Raw genomic sequence first — 25219 nt, 5'->3', positions numbered from 1 at the left:
GGTCGGCCTCATTAAATAGTCCATGTTCCAGGTCAAAGATTTCTCTCAATTCAAACTCATAAGAGGCTGCTTATGTTGTTCTGTCTCTTTCTATCTGTTCTTTGCTCTAATGTCAAAGCTAGTATGAAGATACGATTCTGCAGGTTCTCAACTCAATGCTTTTCATCACAATGATTAAAGGGGTTCATTTTAAATCTGAAATGAGACATTTAAATGAAGACATTTCCTCCCTGCAGCCATTTGAGCACAGCACAATCCATGTGATATAATTAAAAATCCCTTTGATATTTTTAGGATGATGAAAAGTGAAATGCAAACACAAGTAAGACACAGAAGGTAAGAGCAGGCAAAGGGGTGTTTGTCACTTCTCACTGTTGTGTTTGTCAGACAGAGTCCAGTGCTGACAGCCTAATTCTCCTAGAGTGAACATCCCAGACATACTGAGGCCACATATGGCAACCCATTTCCTGCCAGATTTCTCTTTACTGTTCGCCTAGTGTATCTGGGTCTGGCTTTTCTGTTGCAGTATGGAAGGTTTGATCAGTGACCCAGTGTGTCAGTCCTGGCTGATGCAGTTTTACTGTGATCACCCTGGTGTTGACCTGTCCAAAATCATATTTTAGGGCCAGAGATTTGCAAGGGTCAACATATTCACACTCTGTGCTTTGTCTGTTTTTCCTCAATAATTCGAATCTGTCTGTCCTCTGCTGTCCTAAAGTGTGCTCTTTCCCTGTAGGATCTGTTTGCACTTGATGTGGAGCCTTACCGATACAGTGGTGTGAACATGACAGGATTCCGGATCCTCAACACGGAGAACAGCCAGGTGGCCTCCATCATTGAGAAATGGTCCATGGAGCGACTGCAAGCGCCACCAAAACCTGACTCTGGTCTACTGGACGGCTTCATGACCGTGAGTCTCTTAAATGAATATGTTAAAGTTGATCTGCAGCTACTAATGTGTTGTACATGCATACAACAGCAAGTGGTGCTCATTCTCTTAGTTCTGGTGTACTTTCTGTTGACACCCAACTTATCAAAAATTAACCAGTTGAGAATGGAATTCCTATATTTACCCAGTGTGCTTTATGTGTTTATTCATTTTCATGAGTTTTCCCATGTCAGAATTATTTTTTTTACTCAGAGTAATGGGAACTGTTGCTCGCAGCTTTTCAACAAACACAATTTTCCTTTTGATCATCAAGCATGCTAGTGGAGTGGCTCTGTGATGGCTCACACACAGCTCCTTTTTATCAGTATATGATGTATTTATGCAGATGCAGCGTGAATCACTGACATGTGCAATTCCCTGAGAATGTTCATAAATAGCTGTATCAGTTGCAGTTGTTACTGACTTTCTCCTTTCATATGTCTCAGAAAGCCATGTTTGTTTCTGTCACTTTTTTTTGGAGAATATCTATTAAGGAGAATGAATGGCGTGGTTTGCCGTCTGCTTATTAGAAAATACAGATAAGAAAAAAAAAGGATATTGTGATGTTGTGAAGTGATCACACTGAAGAGCAAGCACACAGTATCTGTCACTGCATGGATTATGAATGATCTGCAAACATGTTCAATGTGTCTGCGAATCATCAAGAGGTTTCATATAAACTTGACAATGAGGCTACACACAGCTTGAAACTTGATTCTATTTACTCCTAATATCTAGTAATATCTTCGTCACTCTGTCCAGCTGCTTTCTCATCATCGTTGTGTTACAGCAGGTCTCCATCCACAGGTGTCTTGAATAAAATAAGGAAACAAGGACTGCTTTGTGTTTACTGGCTAAAGTTCTGCTGGAGTGCTTTGATTCTGGTACTTTTGCCGGTTGGGAATGATCACATGTGGTTATTATTATTACTTCCGCCCACACAGTTGTTGACCATGTAACTACATATGTACTGTATTTGTGTTAAACGTTGTCAAAATGTGTCCCTGGCCAACTGTGGAGCTGGTTTGGCTGACCGGATCACAATCTGTCCTCAATTAATCTTCTAGTTTTATGTGGTCAAGCTCTATCAACTTGCAATTAGGGCACACAAAACACTTTTTAATGAAGTTGTAAATGGAGCATTTTATATTCTGCCTATGAAACACTTAGTGGACATTGAAACCATTACAGGAATGTGATGCAGCAGTGGTGCACCCTCATTGAATTGAGTTGACATAAGGAAGATAGGTGCATATAGAAATGGAGCAGTTGCATATTATTTAGTACGTTATATGTGCAGTTGGAAGTTTGACTGCCTTTAAAACTCCTTAAAACAGTAATATGCATTTCTTGGCACATTTTGGGCACTCTCAAAGCTGACCAACTTGACAGCCTGACAAAAAACATAACTCTTGAAGTCATTCTCATTTACTGTGTACGTTATAAAGCATTGTTCTTGACATAATAGACTTGTTCAGCTGAATGTGCAGTGACTTCTTTCACTGCAACTTCCCAGTCATCTGAGAAAGTCAAATAGAAAACCTTGGTGCCCCGAGCAGTGAGCCCCTGGGTATGTTAAGAAGAGTCTCTTTTACTGTGATCTGAAACATCTCTGATCAGAGCACACTGCCTGCTACTCCACGCAGCTTTCATACCAATCTCTTATCTAGGAGCTCTGCCAAAAAAAATCAACCCACCAGAGACTGAATGAGAAGTAAAAAAGAGAGTCGTGGAGGAGGAAAGAGATATGAGATGAGGGGGATGAATGAAGATGAGAAGAAGAAAGACGGAGAGTGGGTGAAAGAGAGGCAGAAGTGTAATCTGTCGTTGTGTTTCATTTCCAGAAATAGTGAGGTATTTAATTTTGTAGCTGCTTAGTCTGAATCCAGTTGTGCGGCATCAGTGGCGGCAGCAGTTGCAAAATGTTGGCTGTCGATTGAAAGCAGGGGCTTACCTTTGGGAAATCACAGAATCCTTTCTTTTATTCTTTTTTCTGAAATGGAAAGTTATTGCTGAGTCATGTTTCTGGATTCATATCAGTGAGTGGGTGTTACTCATTGTAAACCCCTTTTGTTGGGATTTGAGGCTGAATCAATACTGTTTCCCACTTGAGACCTGAAATGGACTTTGTGTAATGACTGGACCTTTTCTAAACACAACCTCCCCCAGCGGCTGCCTTTATAGGAACTGGCTCCCAGCTCAGGTTGCAAAATGGAGTCCAATAGTTGATGTCTTATGTACGTCTACTAAGATGATGAGGATGCAAATTAATATCATCATTGAGTTTACATCTGACTCTTTGATTCCGGGCTGTGCTGGAGAGACTCATCAGACAAGGTGGTTATTTTTGGATCAGTGACAGGCAAAGATTTATGTGGGCTGAGTGTGCTGTGACCCTGCTCATCAGTGAATTAATGGCATATGAGTCTTAAGGTGGGGACTGATTAATTAGACAAATGGCAATCAGTCAGCAGCTAATGCATATTGACATGGTGAAAGGTTCCATAAACCTTTGATGAACGGCTTCATTTGTGCGCTGTATTTACGGTTGTATGTGGTTAAGTGGTGAACTGCTGATGTGCTGTAACTTATGGACCTGCAGATCATGACAGATTGCACTGAGTGAGCAGTCCAAAGACTTCACCTCCTTGCACTGTTTATCTATTAAGCACCATTGTTTTACATGCAGTGGTTGTACCTGTACTGTGGTGGCAACATTTATTTATAAAGTGACAACTAGTGCTCAGAGAGCACATACCTCTGCCAATGCAACAAGTCTGATCAGTATTGTTTTTCATAATCATATTTTCATTATCTCTTGAGAAATTCACAAAAAACTAAACTTTCCCAAAACTCAATGAGTTCCTTGCTCATACTGCACCCTCCCACCAAAGTCTAATAATATGATTCTTAGAGTTTTTGTGTCTTCCTGCTTAACCCTTTCACATCAAGTGTATCGCAGATGACACATTTGCGCAAGCTCACTTTGAATTACCGTAATTACACAGTGGTTTGTAGTTATTACGATTATTTCACTCGTGCTGTTGCCGGAAGCCAGTAAATCGGCATGTTTGTCACCAGAGAGGAAAGAGTTGGAAAAACACCTGTACATAGTTTCCAATATTTGGCCGATTTTTGGACATTGAGACAAAATCTCAAACAAATGTTATTTTAAATATGTTTTATACTGTTTTAGACAGGGTGGAGTGGCTCAGTGGTTAAGACCGGTACCCTGTGTGTGAAAGACATCATGGTCGCAATGATCGCAAGTTCGACTCCACCCCTGGCTGATTGTACTCAATTCCATTGTAAGTCGCTTTGGATAAAAGTGTCTGCTAAATGACATGTAATGTTCAAATTTAACATGCAAAATCTGGTGTTCATGTACACCTATAGACTAAAACATTTAGTTTTTCTCCATTTTAAATTGTTAATACACTATTTTAACATGCAGTATATTGTAAATAACTGCAACATATTAAAAGTCTGGAAAAATGGGCAAAAGCATACTTACAGGACATTTTCTGGCCCTTTTATGGTTAAAATTAGCAAAAAAAAGTCCAGACAGACATTTTGAGGCGTAGGTGTTAAAGGGTTAAAGGTGGAAAAACTCCTCTAGAACTCTAAAAACAAATATTTGACCTGTAAAATCAGTGTATTTGTCCAAGGGCTTATTCACAGCAGCTGGATTTAAGACCAAAAAAAACATTATCAATAGCACTGCTGCAGTCAGTGGGTTTATCTTGTGGTGGCTTTGCACCAGGATCAGAATCTGATTTATTGCCAAGTAACTTTTAACAAACAAGGAATTTGCGTTGGTCTTTTGTGGAGACAGAAAACCAAACAAACAAACACAAAAGAAAAAAAAACGAACAATACAGTAAATAGGCAAAGGATATATAAGAATTAGTAGTATTGCAGATGTGCAGGTCCCCGGTGCAAACGGGCTGTGAGATAATGAATGATAGCAAACGAGTTGTCAGTTCAGCTACAGTGGACCTTTTGTGCTGTTCTGTCCTGACACTGCTGACTTTGATTTTGTTCCTGCTTTGCCTTGTTTATTTAACACTGTTCTGCTGTTGTATAAATTACTCGTCTCCTTTGAGTGCAGTATTGACTGTGGTCTGTGTCTGAAATCACTCCCACTTTCACTAATTTACTAATCCCTATATCAGAGGCTCTGGCATGTCCCTTCTAAGGAGCCAAGAACAGTTCAGTCAACAACGACAGAGGAAGCAACACATTTTCTTTTTTAAAACAGGATACTTGAAGAATATACAGGATACAGTGACATATAGGTCTGTGTATGTAGCCTGTGAATCATGGTGACTTTGTGACATCCCTGACATCTGTGAAATACAGTTAGCAGGAAGTATTGTTGAACTTCTGAAACGCAACGTTTTTCACCACAAAACTCAAAACATCCACAGTGGATTTGGACAAAAACGCAATACAAAGGAACTGTGTGATCAATTATTTACTGAATTGATTAATACTTTTTCAAAATTTGTCTAGATCCCATGACATGCATCATCATCATCAACAAATTATAGATACATAAATTATACTAATAATCATGTATTAATCAATTTACTTGAGGCAATCAACATAAAAATCTCAACAAGGGCTGTCAAATCTTAAACCCCAAATCACTACTATTAACAAAAAAGAAGATAAATAGCTTAGTTAATACTAATACGTTGTATTTCCCATATTTGAACGTTGTCATACTCCGTATGACGTCTTGTCTCGATTCATCGTCTCTCACCTTGTTTTTCTCCAAAGCTGAAAACTCTGCATCCTCTGTCACTGCACCATATTATAAAGTTGATTTAATAGGCAGTTTGCGAGACCGTCTTTTTTCCCCAGCATATGCCTGTGTGTGACAGATCAGATAAGCAAATTCTGCACCTCGCTCCTCTATGCTTCCATCAATGACTCTGGTGGCAGAGAATCCCTGCCCTGAGTCATGGCTTAACATGCGCAACGAGAGTGACCTTACAAGCTCCATTCTCTCATTACCATAATGTCTTTCCTTGTTAATTGCTTCAGCTGCTGTCTAATTCATTGTGTGCACTGCAAAATTAAAACAAGTAAAAAAAAGAGAAAAAAGAAAAGAAACTCTCAGGCATGACTGTAAATTCTCCTTTTATTTCCTTGTCATAAGCTGGACGGTGGAGACTTTAACTTTTAACCAGGTCCATGCAGATGGACTAACCTTTCAGTTATCAAGGTCGTCTCTGTTTGTTGCTGCTACAAAACATGGTTGGTATTCAAAGCCATGGGCATTGCCGCTGAATCATTTCTGTTTCCATATTACCATAAATGTGCTTTACCTGTGGGTACATTTTAAATGTGGCCGTGATGGAAAGCTATTTCTTTTTTGACAGATACCATTTCAAAGTCAGAGCCAAACAGAGTTTTACACAAAAAAAAAGAAAGAAAAAAAGAATCATTCAGACATCAGACATATTCCAGGATTCATATTATCCGAGTATCACTCAAACAACATATGGTGGTGGGCAACAGGATTGAATGAGTCATATGACAAATAGCAGTTTGCTATTATTATGCATGTGGCTGCCAGTAAAACTACTTACTTAGTATAATTTTTATATTTGTTGCTCAATTTTAATCAAGAGTGACGACCACGTGAAGGATACTCATGCATTGGTATGCAAATGCAAAATAGGGTGTATACCCAGCCCCAGTGTGTCTGGACCTAACAGCACCTGAAGAGTCAAACAAGGTATTTGAAATTAAATTCAGGCTTGTGTTAAGTTTGGTCACGTTGGCTGGCCTGACCTACTTGGACTCATGTAAATGCTTTATTCTGTCTATTTTGGCTACATTCTGTTCACTGGCATGAACAGGATGTAAGTATGTGACTTATACATGACGACACCTGAATGCAGCACCTCAAGGCTATTTGTTACATTTTTAACAGAACAAACTGAGGTAACTGCGTTGGGGTTTGGGTCATTTGTGGTTAGTTTTCTCTTGGGTTTTACAGAGAAAAAATTATTTATATAGATTATATAGATTGAGATCAATATCAGCAAACAGTTTAGCGTGTGTTGATGGAAACAGACATCATTTCATATTTTAAGTTTGTGGTTAGATGTGAAAATACCAACGTATTTCTCCACTTCACTGTCAGAAAAAAGACACGAGTGATCTGCAACAGGAGAGAGCCAGTGGAGGGATTGAGAGAAGAGGTTTTCTTCATCTTCATGTGGCATGTTCCTGCTCCAGCTTGTCAGTCATGCAGTCCCATCGGAGACTTTGTTGACTGGCAGACCAGGCTGGGAAACATGCTCTGGACTGACTTAAGGGGGAATTGGGTCAGGGGTAAATTCAGGTTGGTGGTAGTATAAGTGGGTTTGGTTGTGGGTGCTGACTTGTGGTTGTAAGGAGCAGGAGTTTGTTGAACCTGTCACAGCAAACAACCAGCTCACAGAGCCGGATCCTGGCTGTGCATGTCTGTTTCATACCCAGATCATGCTCTTACGATGGGCTGCCTATTGTCCAAGGCACACAGCTTTTGTGTTGCATTGTGGAATATGCCCTGATGAGGCTAGTGCTGTGGCTTTGAAATGCTTCCAAAGCCTTTGTCTAGAGTTCGAGCTGTTTGAAAGAGTTCTCATTAACGGATGGCTAATATTTGGTTAATTCACATTTTGGCAGTGGCCCCACACTCTATGCATAGATGATGTCATTAGACTGTGTCCTTTGCCCCTCCTCTTAGATGAGGCTTCTCTCAGCCTAGTTTAGTCCATCTGCTTCTCTGTGTGCGTAGAGCCATCTCTCTGTCATCCCCCCTCTGGCTCACAGACTTGGAACTGGCTCTGGTATTGTCCACATGCCGGGGAAGAAATTTGGCAGTGACATGTTGCTGGGACATTATTCCAGCAGCTGGCATTACATTTGCAGTGGCTGGGGGTGCTTGGCGGTACTGGCGAGGATAAGGAGCAGTGACTCCAGAGTCAGAGAGTCAACCCAGCGAGCCACTTAGTGTCAGCCTTTGGGAGCTCCAGAGGGAGGACTAAATGAAACATGTAGCTCTATACACACCATGCATTTGAGGGATTTGAAGTTTTCAGTTTTGCCAGTTGATTTCTTACCCAATCTATTTTTGACCATAATATTGCCACAGGAATTGAACATTATTTTTTGCCACTGAATAGAAACATAAGTGAATACCTCTACACCGCATAAAACATGTGTTTGTATGTTAAGTGCAAATTACTCCTTTTCCCAGTAATTGCTGATGTTACCATGATGGACTAAAATGCAACACACACACACATTTAAGTGCACATGCTAAAATGCCTTAATAAAAAGCCTTTTGCCCCTGTACATGGACTAAGCTATTAATGGGTTACAATTTGGGAGATGCAATATCCAAATCCCCAAATCAAAAATTGCATATCCATCCAAGGAACTCTATTACTATTATTTGTTAGTACCAATAGTGGCCTTTAAATAAAAAGTTACTCTCTCTCTCTCTCTCTCTCTCTCTCTCGCTCTCTCTCTCTCTCTGTCTGCCTGTCTTTGAACTGCCCTGTGATTTGTTGAAGTCTCTCATTATGGGTCAGATTTCCCCAAGCAAACCAAAGAGTTGTGCACATCTAGTGCGCTCTCAGATCACTTGATTTACATTTTGCTTTTTATGAAAGTTTTTTATCAATAATCAATCAAAAACATGTTGCCTACTCCAGCTTTAACGTTTGTTTCAAAACATATTACATTTGTTTAAATATTAGGCCAACACAAAGAGTCATGAATATTTAATCTGTGTTCGTGTGTCACCAGTTGCACTGATGTGTCTGGGGAAAATTATTTCTAAGCTAATGAGCAGTTTTCTATGGCAATGCGGTTGGCCACTGTGACATAATTGGCAGCAAAGCTAATTCTGCCTCAGTCCAAGTACTAAGTCCTTCAGTAATGTTATTGGGCTATGCAACAATTTTGTTGTGTAATAGCCATAATAGCCATAAGAAAATGTATTGTTAAACAACAATCACATTTTCCTGGAACAATGGCTTAAAACAGAGAGTGCAGAGGAAATCAAATATTCCTTTCTCATTCATTCAACCTTTATTTATACAGGTAATCTCATTGAGACCTGCAGTCTCATTGACAAGACAGACATGTTTTGAATAGACATAACATTTACTTACACATTCAGTTGAAATGCTAAGTAGTAAACAATGTTGACATTATTTATACATGTATAAAGTCTACATGGGACCTACGTGAGATAAAACTTAAATAAACAATTAGTAACAGGCAAAGCAAATTCTTTAGCCTTATTTATACATTGATTACTCAAATTTATTTCACAATTTCTAGCTACTAACTCCACTTTAATCATATAAAACACCAATAAGTCATATATTCTATGTTGGCATAACTAAATAGTCTTATCTGTCTGTGCACCCCGTGTTTCACCCAATATTGGCAGGGACTGGCTCCAGCTCCCCCGCAACACTCAAAGTGTAAGTCACTGTGTCGTGTCACTATTGGTTATATGTCAAAAACAAATGTAATCTAGGAGAAAACACATTCCTTATTAAAAATAATTGAGGTGGGAGTATACATTTTGGCAGGACTGATTTGACAAACCTGCAATTTTTACTTTGACAGGAAATTAAGACTTGTGCTAAGGTACTACTGCTACTACTTAACTAGTAGTTTAGAAACTACTTAACTACTACTATAGTTAAGACTATATGCAACAATTCTGTGATATGCAATACTGTAGCATATTGTAGTTTATGAATCAGTCTAGCTACCAAAACAAATTTGGTCCATATCGTACTGCTCAGGTGGAAACCTGACACATCATACCATCTGCAATGATCACCTTTCAATGATCTAGCTTTACATCTGTTATCCATAGTGCATTGTTTGTGACCGTGTGTTGGGCCGTGTGGACGGGACGAAGGAGTGGCGGTGCAACCTTATGTTTGTTTGAAAAAAGAGAAACACATTTGAGAAATATGCCCAGTTCACGTGTTGACAGTGTGTTTTTTTTTCCTGCCGACTGGATTCACAGTCAATAGAGTAACCTTCAGCATGCTTGTCCACCATCTCTGGTGAGACTTGGACGCTGATGAATGACTGCTGTGTGACACAGCAGCGTGTGTACTCCAGCTTTTGGTCACTGTTGGCAGCATGTCAAATGATTGCCTCCGTACACAACAGTATATTGTTTCAGTGTGATTCAGCAGCACACTCGTTATATTAAAGACTACAGCTGATTCTAAAGCCCTTTCATGTTACAGTACACACGCTGACAACATCCTGATCCCACCCAGGCAGCCATACAGAGTTGTTCTCCAAGGGTCCTCACAGCAGATTTCTTTCTGTGCCCATTATCTGCTTGCTGGGAAAAACTCATCAGATGCACTTGAGTGTTAAGACTGTTAGTCCTCCTGACAGTGTGCCTTAGTCACGGGACACTGGATTGTGCTATTAAAGCAATATGGCAAAGCTCTGCACATAGTCATGCCTACAGCCCATTCAAGGCCTAAGCATTAGTATGCCAGGCAAAGAATGCATCAGATGAGGTGACAAATGGCGCTTTTCTACTACACAGTTCCAGCACGACTCGACTCTACTTGCTTTTCCATTGGGGATAACCTGGTACCTGGTACCTTTTTTAGTATCTGCTCTGGCGAGAGTTCCAAGCGAGCTGAGCCAATACTAAAGCGCGACGTTGACAGAGTGTCAGCACTGAAAGAGTCATGAGTGCGACGTCCCATGCAGAAATCAAAGCTCACAACTTGCGCATGGGTCCATACCAAAATATTTGTATTTAATTACCCAAGATGAGACTCAACAATCAGCATTCCTTTCTTTTCTTTTTTCCCAATTATATATATATTATATATAATTACATATATATATATATATATATATATATATATATATATATATATACAGTATATAGCATTCTACACTTATTATAAGTTTTTAGTTTGTTGGGTATATATGTGATAAATATTCTTGTAGAGTACAAAGAGACATCTAAACAGAGCAGATAAAAGTGTTTTTTCTGTCATCGTAATTTTTCCGCTCCTTTCTTCTCACAGCTTGAACTGTTACGACCCCACACAAGCGGCAATCATGCAAATGAATCCGGAAGTAGAATTTTGTCAAAAAACAGGATAAAAGTCTTGAGATTTTCTACAAGAACTCATTCCCATTCCGTTACTTTGCTCTTTATAGTCCAGCGTAATTACAATCATGACCTAATGTATAGTCCTGATCTATGGACATGTGGCGTAAAGAACAGGTTGTGTGATGTAAGAACACAGCCACCTCTGATTCACAAAGGTCACTCTCACATTGTGGTGTGACGTCGGAGAACAGGATCAAACAGCGTGGATGAGTCAGATTCAGGTCTGAAGATGTTCAGACATTCATCAGCACAAAAGAAGCTCAAACCCTGAAGAACGGCCCCGGGGCTGCCTGTCTTTTATTTATTTATTTTTAATATGTATATATTTTACCTTAAAATCAAAAACGCTTTGAGCAAGCATGATATTCTGCTAGCGTGTTCCCTTTTCATGCCATTCATCACTTCACTGCGAGACTCTTATCAAACGGTTCCCTCACAGGTTTACCGAAGCTGTTTAAGCAGATAAATAGCTGCTCTCTCCGTCTGTGGCCTCGGGCAGGGTAGATGGACCTTGTGGACTTTCCGTCTGCTGCATGCACTTTAAGCAAGGTCACAGTGATTTTATTTTTTATTTTATTTTTATTTTTTCTACACAGGATGGAGCTTTTTTGGTCTGTCATCCCCATTTCTAATTCTCAGATTTTATATTCAGCCAAGTACATCACTTCATTGACATACAGCCACTATAACAATATATACTTTAAATGATGATGGTATTATGTATCATATATATTTTTACTATATTACAATTAATATTGACACTATGTACATATATAGACTTGTAATACGCCTGCATCTGTATATGAAACGCACTCACACACACAAACGCACAAAATAAGTCGTCCAGTGCGTCACACACAATACCAGCTTTATCATTTAATGAGTTCATAAAATTTAGGGGACTTGCACATATAAACAGTCTTCTCCTCTTCTTTTAATTATTTCCTTTGCCTTAATTTTCTTGGCTGTTTCCAAGACTACATTTCCACTATTGGCACTTGCTTATCCAGACTAACCCATATGCTGGATATTGTTTTTCTCCACTCCCCACAAAGCAAATGGAGAGTATGGGGGATCAATTAGCTCTTGTGAAAGGATAATGGTGCAGCCAGTTCCAACTGAATCACCAACTCATTCAACCGCTTCAAGCAAGAGAAAGGGTCCAACTTAATGTCTGTCTGCTTAATTTAACACTGCTTAAAAAAAACAACATAAAAACAATCACAAATCAGGAATGTTTTTCAATCAACGTGTCCTCTTTTAAAGCCATAATGCTTGATGAGTTAAGCCATTAACTGAGGCTGCAAATGGATCAGTTAATCTGGCCAGGGAGATGGAGGAGTAGGTCTGGGAGGCGGAGGAGGTGGAGGTGTTTTTTTTTTTAGGCTTTTCTTTATAGTTCTCTGCAGTTGTCTTATCAAGTTGCTAATGGAGATGTCCTGCTGAGAGATGCTCCAAGTGTTACGCAGACAGAGATGATGTGAGCGGCACATGGACTGACACTGTGAACCCAAATGGCCCATTGTGCACATGAGGCGGAAAACTGTCCACAGTATATGGGATAACCTGAGGGCCTGCAGGAGCCATGATGATGCCGAGGACAGAAGTGAGGGATGGCTAAGAGACAAAAGGAAGGAAAAAACAAACCAATTTTTAAGTTGGACAAAAAAAACAAAACACTAGAAGTAAAGAGACAAGGGAGGGGAAGACGGCAGAGAATAGCAGAGTGCAGCAGAGTGAGAGCAGCAATGACATTAAATCTGTGGCTGAAAACAGATGATTTCCCATTTAACACTCCATTGAGTTCTCCGTTATCCTAGGTCCTGCCTGGCACTGTGGCGGCAGCACTGCTCTCCTTCTGTTTCACAATAACAACCCCTTAAAACATCCAAACACACACACACACACACATCACCTTCTACGCACCCCTCCTATTGTTCACCTACTGCACTGCTCAATATCCTCACCACAGACGCTTCCAAGACAATATTAGACACCCTGCAGGATACTGGACTCCGGGTGGAAATGGGGTTTTGGAGGTGGGGTGGATGGTGTCCAAATAACAACAATCTACCACCCACACCTCTCTCTGTAGCTCCAATAATGGACCACAGTGGACTCAATGGGTGGCATTGTCAACAGATGCTTTCTTCCTATTTTTTCTTTCCTTTTCTTTTTTTTTTTTGGGGGGGGGGGGGGGGGGGGACTGGGTGATGAGGCAACAAAGCTATCAGAGGGAAATAGAATAGAGGATCTAATGTGTCAAACACCCTGCACATTATTTGGGCGGCTCTAGAAAGCACACAAGCGTCTGTGTGTGTGTGTAATGTGTTGGTACAACATTACTGCGTCTGTGGCTCTTGTGTATTTCCTCTTCAGCTCTCTCCTTTTCAGCAAAGAACAAGGGACTCAAGGTGTTGCCATGCAAAAGTAAACACCCATGAGGATTTAGCAACACACAGCTGTAGGGTTTTATGTGCATGTGTATGTTTCTCGGTTGTTGTTTGGTCCGTCTGTCTCCTCGTGGAACTGATGTCTCGGTAATGTCAAGGTCATGGTGGCCTCACCAAACATGCACGTCCTCTTGAACATAAAATTCATTTTAAGTCTGTAAGCATTGGAAATAATCTGTGGAGACTGAAACTGTCAGTCAGCAAAGGAATATAACCACTGGGTGGTAATTCCAATTTAGCTTCTGTTTTCAGGCTTTAACTTTCACTGTTGTTTGTTCAGTCATGAATAAGTAATGTTACATTAAAGCACTAACAAACCAAGTTGTGAGGAGGTTAAAGCCTCCCCTCATTCGAATGGAAGGCATACACATCCATAATAATCTCTCTTTTAAGTGAAGTAGTTTGATTCAATGCAATGTCTTTTCTTTCTTGCACATAACAAATTGAGGTAAAAACACGAAGAACAACAGACTGAAATGCATCCCTAAATTAGGTAAAAGCTATTCACACTATGATCTTACGGGACAACAATAGTTTGTGTCATTTTATTTTTTATCACTGAATCTCCATAGAGACTAAAACCAAACCTCTGTAGACACCCTCAAGTTCCTTTATGAATTCTAATAATTTGAGGTTTTGCCATTGAAACAATGGTCCTGGTCCCATGTTAAGCAGTATTTCTTGTGTTCATAGTGCATCCTGTAAACAAATCCCCTGACTTTTCTTCTTGTGGAACAGAGAGCATCTGTAAAAGATTTTGTGATGCTCATATAATTCGTTTTACAATTGTGGTAATCGTAATTTATTTTCTTTCCTGATCAATTGCAAGGTGTTTCCATAACATCAGCGAATTTGGGACACAAACAATGACATGGCTGACGTCCAAAAGCAGCTAAGCACCTGAGGGAATGGTGTGTGTGTGTGATGAGGAGGAGAAGGCAGGCCAGAAGGAGCGGTGGTAGGAAATGCTTGGGCACTGACACCGATTCTAGGTGTCAGTAATGAGACTCAGTGGCAGACTTGGCCTGCTTCAGGAGTGTTTACTAAACAAAAAGTGTTAACTCAATTAAAGGCCAGGTTTCCCCCAGGAAGAACAGAAAAGTGAAATTATCCCTGCTTGTTAAACCTGCCACTTAATTTCACTCAAATTATTACTTATGATCCCAAAGACCCTGAGGCTAATTGTTTCTCTCTCATCTCTTTTGCTCACACTACCTCCCTCCTTATGCCTTCTGCTTAGTTTGCAGTGACATAAGGAAGCTGTTCCATCAGCTCTGGTAAATGGCTTCATCAGGGAGAAGCTGTGAGCTCCCTCTGCTTTGAAGGCTGCTGCTTTAGTCATCCGAGCAACATCCTGTCACTTTGTAAAATGAGCTAAAACTCTGGAAACCATGCACATTATGTGTTGTGGAGACAAATCAAAATGATTTACAGCTAAAGTAATATAGTGGCGTTTCATCTTAAACGCATATCATTGAGTGGTTTGAAGTCAGATACACGGGAATTCAGCAAGACACAAGAAGGAGGATGTACGTGAATACATTCACCTTCTCATTAAGAACAACTGGGGTACAAAATGCCTGGAAGTAGTTTGACGGTATGACAATGAAATGCTTCTACCTACTCCACATGTTCAAGTCTATTCAAGTCTTTTTTTTTTACAACTTCCAGTGCAAGTTGATAGCTGCCCTGGCGACATTTAATGGTATTAGTGTGGGTCTGATGTTTTGGGTTGTAAAATTAATAGGCAGGATGTCCCCAGCAGGGAGGAGGAGATGTAATCACTGTACTGATCTTGTTTAGAGCAGCGGTATGGATAATTGACAAAATTCCTATTTTCTGTTTGTGTCCATGAGTGGTCTTGCTTGATGAATCAATTTATGCACCAGATGCCTTGGAATTGATATGTTACTTACTAATATTACAAAACAGAGGTCGGAGCTGGGATGAAAAACCTACTGGATCTTGCAATCTCATTCAAAATATATACATTATTGTGACATACGCAATCACTATTTTCATAGATTTCTTTATTCATTATCCCATGCTGAACGGTGGCTGTGTTGGATGTCCGTATTTGTTTTTCTTTTCATTACATTTCTATTAGAAATAAAGCTGGCTTTCCTTATTGTAATTACCTGTTCGATCTAATCTTATCACTCCAGCTAGAGACCCTGCTCTCACACCACGCCACAGTTGTTTCATATAGTTTACTGCGCCAATGTTAAATGCACACGCAAATGTTTTTATATTTTGTTTTCATACTTTCCCCATGCCGGCTGCTGAGCTGCTGCATGGATGTGGCACACTGCAGACGTAAGAGATAACTGGCAATCGTTCGGCTCAGTTCTAATTAAAAGCGTCTCTAATTACATGTGGAGGAAGTGAGTTGGTTAGATTGATGGAAGACGGCTTCGATGTGGAAAGACAGGCCTGTTCTGAACATCACACACAGTTACTCTTCCTTAATAAATCACCATTTCAACGACTGCAAATTAAAAAAAATGGACTTGATCTGAATTAAAAAAAGAGTACACCTTAACACATCCACACCGTACACCTGCTCCTTTTATTTGCCTTGTTCCACACACATACATTCAGTGTACAGTTAGTGAGCACAGACTAAATGCTATTCCACAATTTATTTCTGTTAAAACAACCAGTTTGCATTCTGACATTAACACATGTAACACACACAAGTGATCTGACTTAGATCACCAGAGTGCATGTCTCCATATCGCGGCAGGAAATTCATCTAGCAGCATTTTCCAAACATGCTCTCGCAGCAGAGTCTCCAATCTTCCAACCCCAAGGAAATCCTAACCAGAGGATGAGCTTTTCCTATTTGTGAAGTGAAACTTGTATCCCTGTTTCTATTTAGTCAGGCGCTTGTTTCAACCTGACAAGGAAACTGCTTGAGGAGAGGATGGTGGGACATTGTTACTGTATGCTTTACAGACAAAGATGGATTAAAACTGCATAAGTAATCAGGCAGACGAGAGTGGGTGAAGATCCTGAGCATGAGAAATCTATTAGGCACTGCTAATTAATTCAAGAAGTGAGAGGTTTGCTCTACTGAGACAAAGATGCAGTCCAAGTAGATGTGATATTGCAGCAACATTGCCTTACAATGAGATTGTTGAGCTTGTGGAGCTGTAATTCTGCTCTAATGTGGTCTGTTAGTGCTGCTTATTGTTGTGTGTTATAGTGCTCCGGAGTTTTGAGCTGTTTTATGGCCCATTGTACATTTTCCATTTATTCTCCAGAAATCCGTTGGGTAGCAGACAACACTTCTTGGTTTATTTATTTTTTCATATACGGGTTTTATAAATGGCTTCAAATAACCTGTGGATACGTCTGAGTATGTCCTTGATTTTTACCGCCCATTTGTTAGTGAAGAGTTTACTAAAAACTCATTTTAGTCACATTGTGAGTACATTTGAGTTTGTTAAATTGCTAACAGACAATGTCCAAGCCTCGTTTCCGGTGTTGTTAATATTTGCTCAACAGTAGACTCCTGTAGGAATGCAGTTAATTTTCCTCAAAACCGGTGTTGTGCCCTGCTGCAGTAAAATTGTGTTTTTAATGCAGGGCTGTTTACCAGCTCCCCAGGAAGTCATCAACACTGCTTTGGAGATAACAGAGGACATGAAATTGTATTTGCATTGTAGATAGATTGAAGTTTTCACAATGTCATCCTGATTGGCTATTGTTTATAGTAATAATAACATATCTTTTGCGTCATTGTTACTTCACACAAACAAAAGTAAAAATAGCAGGGGTGGGGTTTAACTTTAGAATGAAGGAGCAGGGGGAAAAGTCTGCAGTCTGTAAATCATGGCACTAAGGCTACGCATGTAGCATCGCTGTAGGGGTTTGTGAGGACAGATAAAGCGTTTTCATATAGACAGATGTTTGCGTTTGCCTGTGGAGGCCATTGGACATGAAATGCGCTCAGTTTTGTTTAGTTATATGTCCCTGACTCACTGTGTATTTAGTTTTATTATTCACTGCTGCTTGTTGATTGCTGGTTGACTTTATTGTTTCCTGTGAGTCATTCATTAGACAAGATCACACGTCAGCTCAAAGGTTGAGGTTTGATCCAAATGCAGAACATACACAGTACATTTATCAGGAATCACGCAGTAATTCATGAAATATAATATGGTACATTTTCATGATTTGTTATTTAGCATTAGGGCAACCCCGGGGTTCAAGTGAATAGTGAACAATTTGTAGACCATGTTGGGGTGGAAAGTGATGCCCATTTTAGATCAATTTGATCTAAAATCTTTCTCTGTCTATTTATAAGAAAGGTAAATGGCAGTTTCACTTTCCCATCTAAGAACTTTGCATTTGGTGTTTGTCTTGAACCAACATATTTGACCAACAATGTGGCAGGACTAGAAATGAGAAAGGATGCAGTTCTCATTGACCAAATTTTGTAGTTGAATTAAATTAACCATATTTTAATCTGCCGTCACAAGCCTCTTACCATAACTTTGTTGGCATGTGCAGTTTGTCAAATCCATGATATCCACCGTATCACATGCTGTAAGTTGATCCCAATGCATGCTGGGATAGTTTGTTTTAAGTGTTCTGTTTGACAGAACTAAGTTCAGCTCGTGGCCAAAGCCTCTAACTACCGATGTCTCAATTTTTTCAATAGCAATCTGTTCGGTCATGCAACCGATGTGATCTTGTTGTTTGCCACTTTCACACTCATCTTGCCTTTTTGCATTCTGGTTCCAGTCAAGTATCTCAATACAATGCTTGCACACAGCAATGCTCTTTGTGTTGATGTCTTGTAGCGATCCTCCTGTTGTTATCTCTATCACTCTCACTGGCAGCCAGCAGTCATCTTCAGGACTCATTTCCTGGTATCGTTTTAGGGGCATGTACGCTGATGGAATGTGAAGAGAGGCATGTTGTCATTACAACGGAAAGCCAGTCATAGTAATGATTTGGTTTTACACAGTCAATTTCCTCTCATATTGAGGCCCATTATTGTGACACAATTCTACAGCATAAATGGTAAGGCAATGCCACCCCTTTCGTTTTTTTCCTGTTGCACGTTTCTGCTCCTTTTTTCCACTCAACATTATATCTCCCAGAAGCATACATTGTTTTTAGTTTTACAGAAAAGGGACTGGTCACAGTAGCCATACACTTATTGAAAAAAAAATGTTGCCATGGGAATTATTTTGGAGAAAACATTTGATTTTTGTGTAGTTAAAGAGTATAAACCCCATCTGGAATCTTAGCCGCAGGCAGAGTTGCAGAAATCAACAACAGCCTGGAGGCAGTCCACTTTGCTCCCATCTCACAACCTGCTCTTTTATTTCAAAAAGGTTTTTGTTTGATTTGCAAGCTGATATAGCATGAGTTTTTATAGGATGATATTTTCTATGTGTTTTGTTTGAAGCTACCAAAAGCTGCTGTTTGAACTGGTTTATTGTACTGCTCCGGGTACTGCAGCAATCCAAACTTGGTAATACCAGTCAAACATTTGTCTTCACCCACAAATTAGAATTCATTCAAGACCTTAGAGGAAGATCATTAAAATGTTCTACAGTACTCGCCCCCCATACTGAATCCACATCTGACAGGTCATTTTGGCTTTGCTTCACCCAATCATCCTTTGTCCTGCTGATTGGTTTGTTCCCAGAGCATCTTTTAGCAATGTAATGTTGTGATGAATAAAAAGAGCAAAGCTCTGTAATGGATTCCTTTCAAAGTGAGACAAGATCAGTCTCATAAAACACCACTGTCATGTCTTTGTACAAATATGTTGTAAATCTCTTGATACAGCCTGATTAATGCACCTTTCGCAAATTGGGGGATTGATTTATCAGATCACAAAGTTCCTGCACAATGTTGCCTTTTCCACTGCATTTGTGAGCATTTATTTCATTGACCAGAAGAAAAAAAAGTTTCTTTTGGAGCCTCATAAAAGTATGTTAGCAAACATGAATAAAACTGCACCACATTGGTTTGATGTGCAGACTAACTGGGATGCCAAGGTTCCACATTATGAGCAAAAATGTGGCTACCCACTGTGTTGCCTACTTCAAGATCATTTACTGTAACTGAACCCGACCAAATCATCCTGATGTTTCCCAACATTTATCTATATTATATAAGCTTATCTAGCTTTAGTTTAAAATACATGAAAGAGCTCACAGTTGTGAAGAACCCCCGCTTAGGGTACAAGTCAGTTACTGACCAGTCAAGATTTCTTAATGCCCCCTAATTAATGGAGTCTAGAACCATGTCTGACATGACCACGGTTTCTTCATGGTCCCATATGTGACAGTAAGTTCCTATGTCTTCAGTTGTGTGCCATCTATTTCAAAACTCTTTTGGGCAGAAATAGTATTCTGCACATCAGCTTGTACCAGTCTTCCCGTTGTCCTCTGGCCTGTCTCATCAGTGAGCCATTTTGCACTGAGTATGTTTCCTAGACACTCTGTGCTGTACAACGCCAAGAGACATGGGGCATCATACCACATTCCCCGTGTCTTGAATTAGTGTCTGGTACAGTAGCCCTCAAGCTTCACACTTTAATAATATTTAACATGATGTCAGCAGGAAGGAGTTGTTTGCACTCACTGGTTAAAAAAATATTTCTCAATATTTGCTTCAATATGAAACCTTCTCAATGAATCCTCATAAGCATTTCTCCTTAATCTTCAGTGGAACTCCCAACACCTTAACAATAGTTCTACAACTAAATCTGCACATTGGCAATATCCAATGTCAACAATGGATGAATGTAAACAGTGTTTTGGCTGTGGGCTATTGTGCATATTAGCATCTGGTAAAGCCCTGCAGAAAATTGACTTGGAGCCTTTTGGTTGTTTTTTTATGTATATAAGTTGCGATCCACCGCTGTCAGCTGTTTTGAATAAAATTGAAGTGCATCTGTGAGATGGTTTAATGAAACGTCAATGAAGCATGAAACAAAAATGTGTCACTGCCACCAGCATTTAATACTTTTTAATCAAAGCTCACATGTAAGAGCATGTCCTCTGTATTTCCTCTGTTGCGTTGGTCAGGACGGGCGGTGTGAATGACGCAAGTGGCATGAGGCGAAGACTTGTGTTCAGTGTAAATGCAGCATTATAAGTCTCATTGATTAATTACACATTGCAACCAGGACCTTTCTTTCCTTTTGACAAATGATGATGATTATGGTGCACTTTTTTTGAAAGTTTGAATCACAGTGGAGCTTTTTTCTGACCTATTTCACTTCATCTTCTCTAAAAACACTGATTTGGATGTGTTTGTGGAACCCTTTGAGATGTCTGGCCCAGGCCCAACTTTGGCTCTTAAACTCCATGGTACCTTCCTATGACATGGCGTGGGATGGGAAGTGAAAGCTACACAGTGCTGGATGGAAATGAGAGGGAAGCACAAGGGCAACCAGACTGAGACTGGCTGGTGAGAGCAGATTTTAATCAGTGAGGCTGGTAGCAACAGCAATGCAGCCTCTGCGGGCCCCGGCATCACATCACATTATAACCTAGCCAAACCAGAGGCGCCAAAATGGCCAGGCCTGGAATAACAGATAACCCTGCCAAATTGCATCATCATCCAACCCGCTGCGGTCTTAATCTGCCTCATCCTCCTGCACTAATGAAACTAATGGAGGGAATAAGTGACACGCTCTTTCTTCTCTCTCTCACTGTCACTGTCATTTCTTTAATGGTGTTACTGCCGATGTCGCAGAGCAGGATCAGACTCTGTTTTTCTCAGCTTGTGTTTATTTTTGGGCATGAACACTGAAAATGAAATAAATATATAAAATGGAAATACGAAGGTACATGTATCTGGGTCATGGCTGCATCCTGTCATTTCTTACCAAGAAAGATATGGTCATCAGTAGTAACTTTAATTATCTGTATCTGTATTTCACTTTGATGGTATTTTAGTAACCCTGTCAATATTTTGTATTTAAAAAGTTGCAGGACTAGTGTAGCAACATGAGTACATTGTAGGCTTTGTAATGAACTGGTGGGGGGGGTATTTCTTTTTTGAAATTAACCAGTAAGATATGGAATGTTATCCACCTGGACTTTGTCCACAAGTATTCAATTTAGAAATCTGGGAAAGGACGCCTATGCTGTGAGAACACATATTAGTGTTTTCCATGTCACAAACAGTGCTTTTCAAGGCTTGAGTGGTTATTCTGCCACAACACTAGCTCCGTACCTGTGTCTACTTCCTGACAGAATCTACTGCTGCATCTTTATGATGATGACCAAACAAGAACACCACCTGGAACTGCAAAGAACATGAAACTTGTCTCTTGCTTCTTAACGCCGGGCTGCTGAAAGCCTTTCCAACATCTCCAACAACTCCAAACTGTGGCTGTTCCGATCCAAACATATTGATTTATAATGTAATACCTAACCTTAAAAAGGTGAATATAATACATGGATATAATGGTTTGTAGGCCTGTTTACCACACTACAGCTTGGGCTTAATTTCCCATAAACTGATATGAGCTCGTAAAAGGTACTAAAAGGTGTTGCAGCCTCATTAATGTGCTAACTTGATTTCATTTTATGACCTCTCATATCCTTTTGTAATATGCATTTGCATAGTAAAGAGTGAGTTAAGTTGTCAGCAAAGTTGCTCTGATGCAGAACTTCTGTTGTTCTGTTGTGGCATTGTTGTAGTGCAGGCTGATCTGTGTTTATTGCTGTAGTTGAGAAACAAAAATATTGTTTCTTGATTGTATTGCATGCTCTGCAAACTCTGCCGGGCTCTGTGCTGATTTTGCACATGTGCAATAGCTGTGCAGTTGTGTAGTTTTAAAAGTTTTCTCATGATGGTCTGGTAGTGGGTGGTGTTTTTACAAACATAATTAGTGTCTTTATGGCCACAATTTGAGAACGAATAGCTTCTACATAAATCACCAATAAACAATTCAGAAAAAATGAACTCTTGGATCAAGAGAAGCTCCTGAAACAGAGTAACTCATGTGAGCTATAAAGAGAATAAACATCTGCATAGTGATTCAAAAATGAGAAATTATATTGATTTGGCTTTTGTCTCTGATGGAACAGAAAGACTGTTTCATTGTTTATTACATGGAGCCCCCTGTGGGTCAGTAGGTGAAGAAGATCATCTGTGAACCAGAAGGTTGTTTGACTGATCATCAGGCCCTCAGTCCACGTGCCAAAATGTGCTTTGAAACGCACTGAACCTCAAATTGCCCCTGACTGCTGTGGCAGCAGAGTGTGAGTAGGTGTGATATACATATAGATGAGCTCTATGCGTGCGTGTGTCAATGCCAAAGGCATAGTGTAAAGCACTTTTAGTGGGCATCAAGACAAGAAACATGCTACATAAACAAGGATCATTTACCATTTAGGTCTACACTCTGTATAGCTGCAACAGTGTGTTGAAAATGGCTGCGGACGGTTAAAGAAACAATTAACTCTGTCACTCCACACTTTATACTCCACAAAACATAATGAGTTTAGCTATCTTTTCAATTTATGCCTCAGGGAATGGGTCAAGTCCATGTTCTTGGTACTATCTTTCAGCTGGTACTGTGTCACCACACCATGTGTCCACTTGTTTCTTTGAATCAATATTGTTGCTCTACTTGGATTTGATGAAACTGCTGAAGAAAAGGAGGAGCACAAGAGAAGGAGATGATCAATGGGTTGGTTGTACCAAACCTGACAGCTGCAAGGGGAAAATATGTTATGGTCCAACAGTTGAATGATCACATAGCGTCACCAAATATGACAGTTTCCAAGACACAAGAACATTCTACACATGGGCCACATTTTTTAAAGTGTTAAACTAAAACATCTGGATTCAGCCTCCCTTAAATACACTCAACACCATACACTCCATACACTCTTTTCTCAAGTATGTTAAATGCAATTAACAAAGGAAGGTTTGTTGTCATCGTTTTTACTACAGTTGATTGGAGAAATTACATTTTTCCTTAAGTGAGTTAATGGTTGTTTGTGCGTATGCTGTAAAGACTTCACCAAAGCCACTGACCAAAAATAGCAGTAAATAAAAAAATAAAAAAAATAAAATAATTGAATAAAGAGTCGGTCAAGTAGCACCAGTCTCATCCGTCTCAGACACCTCATTGTTCGCTCATGCCGGCGAGTAAAATAGAAGACAAGTGTGAGCTTGGTTATTGTGAAATTTAAACCAGTCGCCTTCACACTTGAGCTGTGAAACTTCACAGGACGTCCGCAGTCCAAACTACCTTCCAACACAATTTAGATCTCAAATCACAAATATCTGCTGTGAATGTAACTGCAATGTCTTCCAAAGCATGCATTCACTTTATATGTAGCACCTATTGTGTTTGTGTCTACTTATTGACTTGCTTATTTGCCAAAAAAGTTAGTTTTTGTAATAGTAAGTTTTGTAATGTGGGCATGAAGGTACTGTACATGCTTGTGTCATTTTCTCAGTGTGGATGCTCATGGTCATCAGAGCAGCAGCATTTGTTTAATTTTGTGTCTTGAGCCTTGTGTTTGTGTACACACTTCTAAGGTGTGTGTTGCCTGCATCAATCTGTTTGTGTTGTGTTTTCCTGAGGTTCTTATTAGATGAGTTCACCCGGGTATGTGTAATAATAAAGAATCATTAAAAGTTAATTTTACTGCATTAAATAACATCTATTTGTTTGATTAATTAAACTTAGAGCCTAATAGCAACAACATACTCTTAGACCTATAGGGAGGGTGAGCAGTTGCCAGGGTAACCGTGTGAGGGGGGATACATTCTGGATGGGAAGTCTTTTTCATAAATATGTGACAGGGGCATGTTGCGGCTGAAGCAGGGCATTACATCACTCTTCCTTCTGCTCTGGAGTGATGATTGTTGACAGTAATTGCAGGAGGTCTTCGTTTAGGTTCAGTCGCATCGTATTTTTTACGACCGTAGCTCTGCTGATTTGGGAGCCAATGCAGTTTTATAGTTGCACTCGGGACCACAGGTCTGTGTCTGCAGTGTATTTCAGCAGATTAAATTTATTGTTTTTACTTTATCTGGAAATAAAATAGATAATTTTAGCACTGGCCTATGTACTGAACACTCACACAAGGTGTGAAGTGACTCTTAATCACTCTATAAAGGTGGCGGTGACTTATGGGCCTTCATGCGGCATGGATTCAGCACTCAAGTTGTTTTTGTTGTTTTTTTTCAAAATTAACTTAACCTGTATTTACCCATGTTCAAATCACACGTTTCTGTTAGAGAAGAGTATAATCTCATCACATATCTGTTTGGATTGTATACATTTAAAAGTATATTTAGTTCTGTCTGGTTCTGAATGCAGCCTGTAAACTGACTATAAAATGAATGTAGTCTTGTGGTCAAATGCAAATGCAGAAGTGTGTGAAACCTTTATTCTCTACAATGGCCAGACTAGTTGTCATTTTTTTTACAAATGGTCCAAAATTTAACTTTTTCTCATTTCAAAAAGCCAACATGGTCCTGGCCAAAAATCTTACACTTCAAAATGGCACAAACCAAACCAAAGGGAAATGTCACGTTGGATTACCACTTCATGCAGCCTTGTGTTAGTGGTCAATGCCGGTTTTGGTTATTATTCAGTAAAGTGATAAATTATATCCAGATTGAGTGTGTTAGGGCCTTCAA

General features: G+C 39.8%; 1 protein-coding gene across 2 annotated transcripts in view; it reads left to right on the top strand.

The window, feature by feature from the left end:
* grik2 (glutamate receptor, ionotropic, kainate 2) overlaps positions 1 to 25219 on the top strand; it is a 184411-nt gene that overhangs the window by 85360 nt on the left and 73832 nt on the right. For both annotated transcript variants that reach the window (XM_058648894.1, XM_058648895.1), the window contains exon 7: positions 737 to 910. In XM_058648894.1, the coding sequence (XP_058504877.1) occupies positions 737 to 910 (174 nt within the window). The remainder of the gene's footprint in view (positions 1 to 736; positions 911 to 25219) is intronic.

Source organism: Solea solea, chromosome 13, assembly GCF_958295425.1.
Source record: "Solea solea chromosome 13, fSolSol10.1, whole genome shotgun sequence".
NCBI lineage: Eukaryota > Metazoa > Chordata > Actinopteri > Pleuronectiformes > Soleidae > Solea > Solea solea.
The sequence above is the reverse complement of the archived record's forward strand: the minus strand, read 5'-3'. Positions and strand labels throughout refer to the sequence as shown.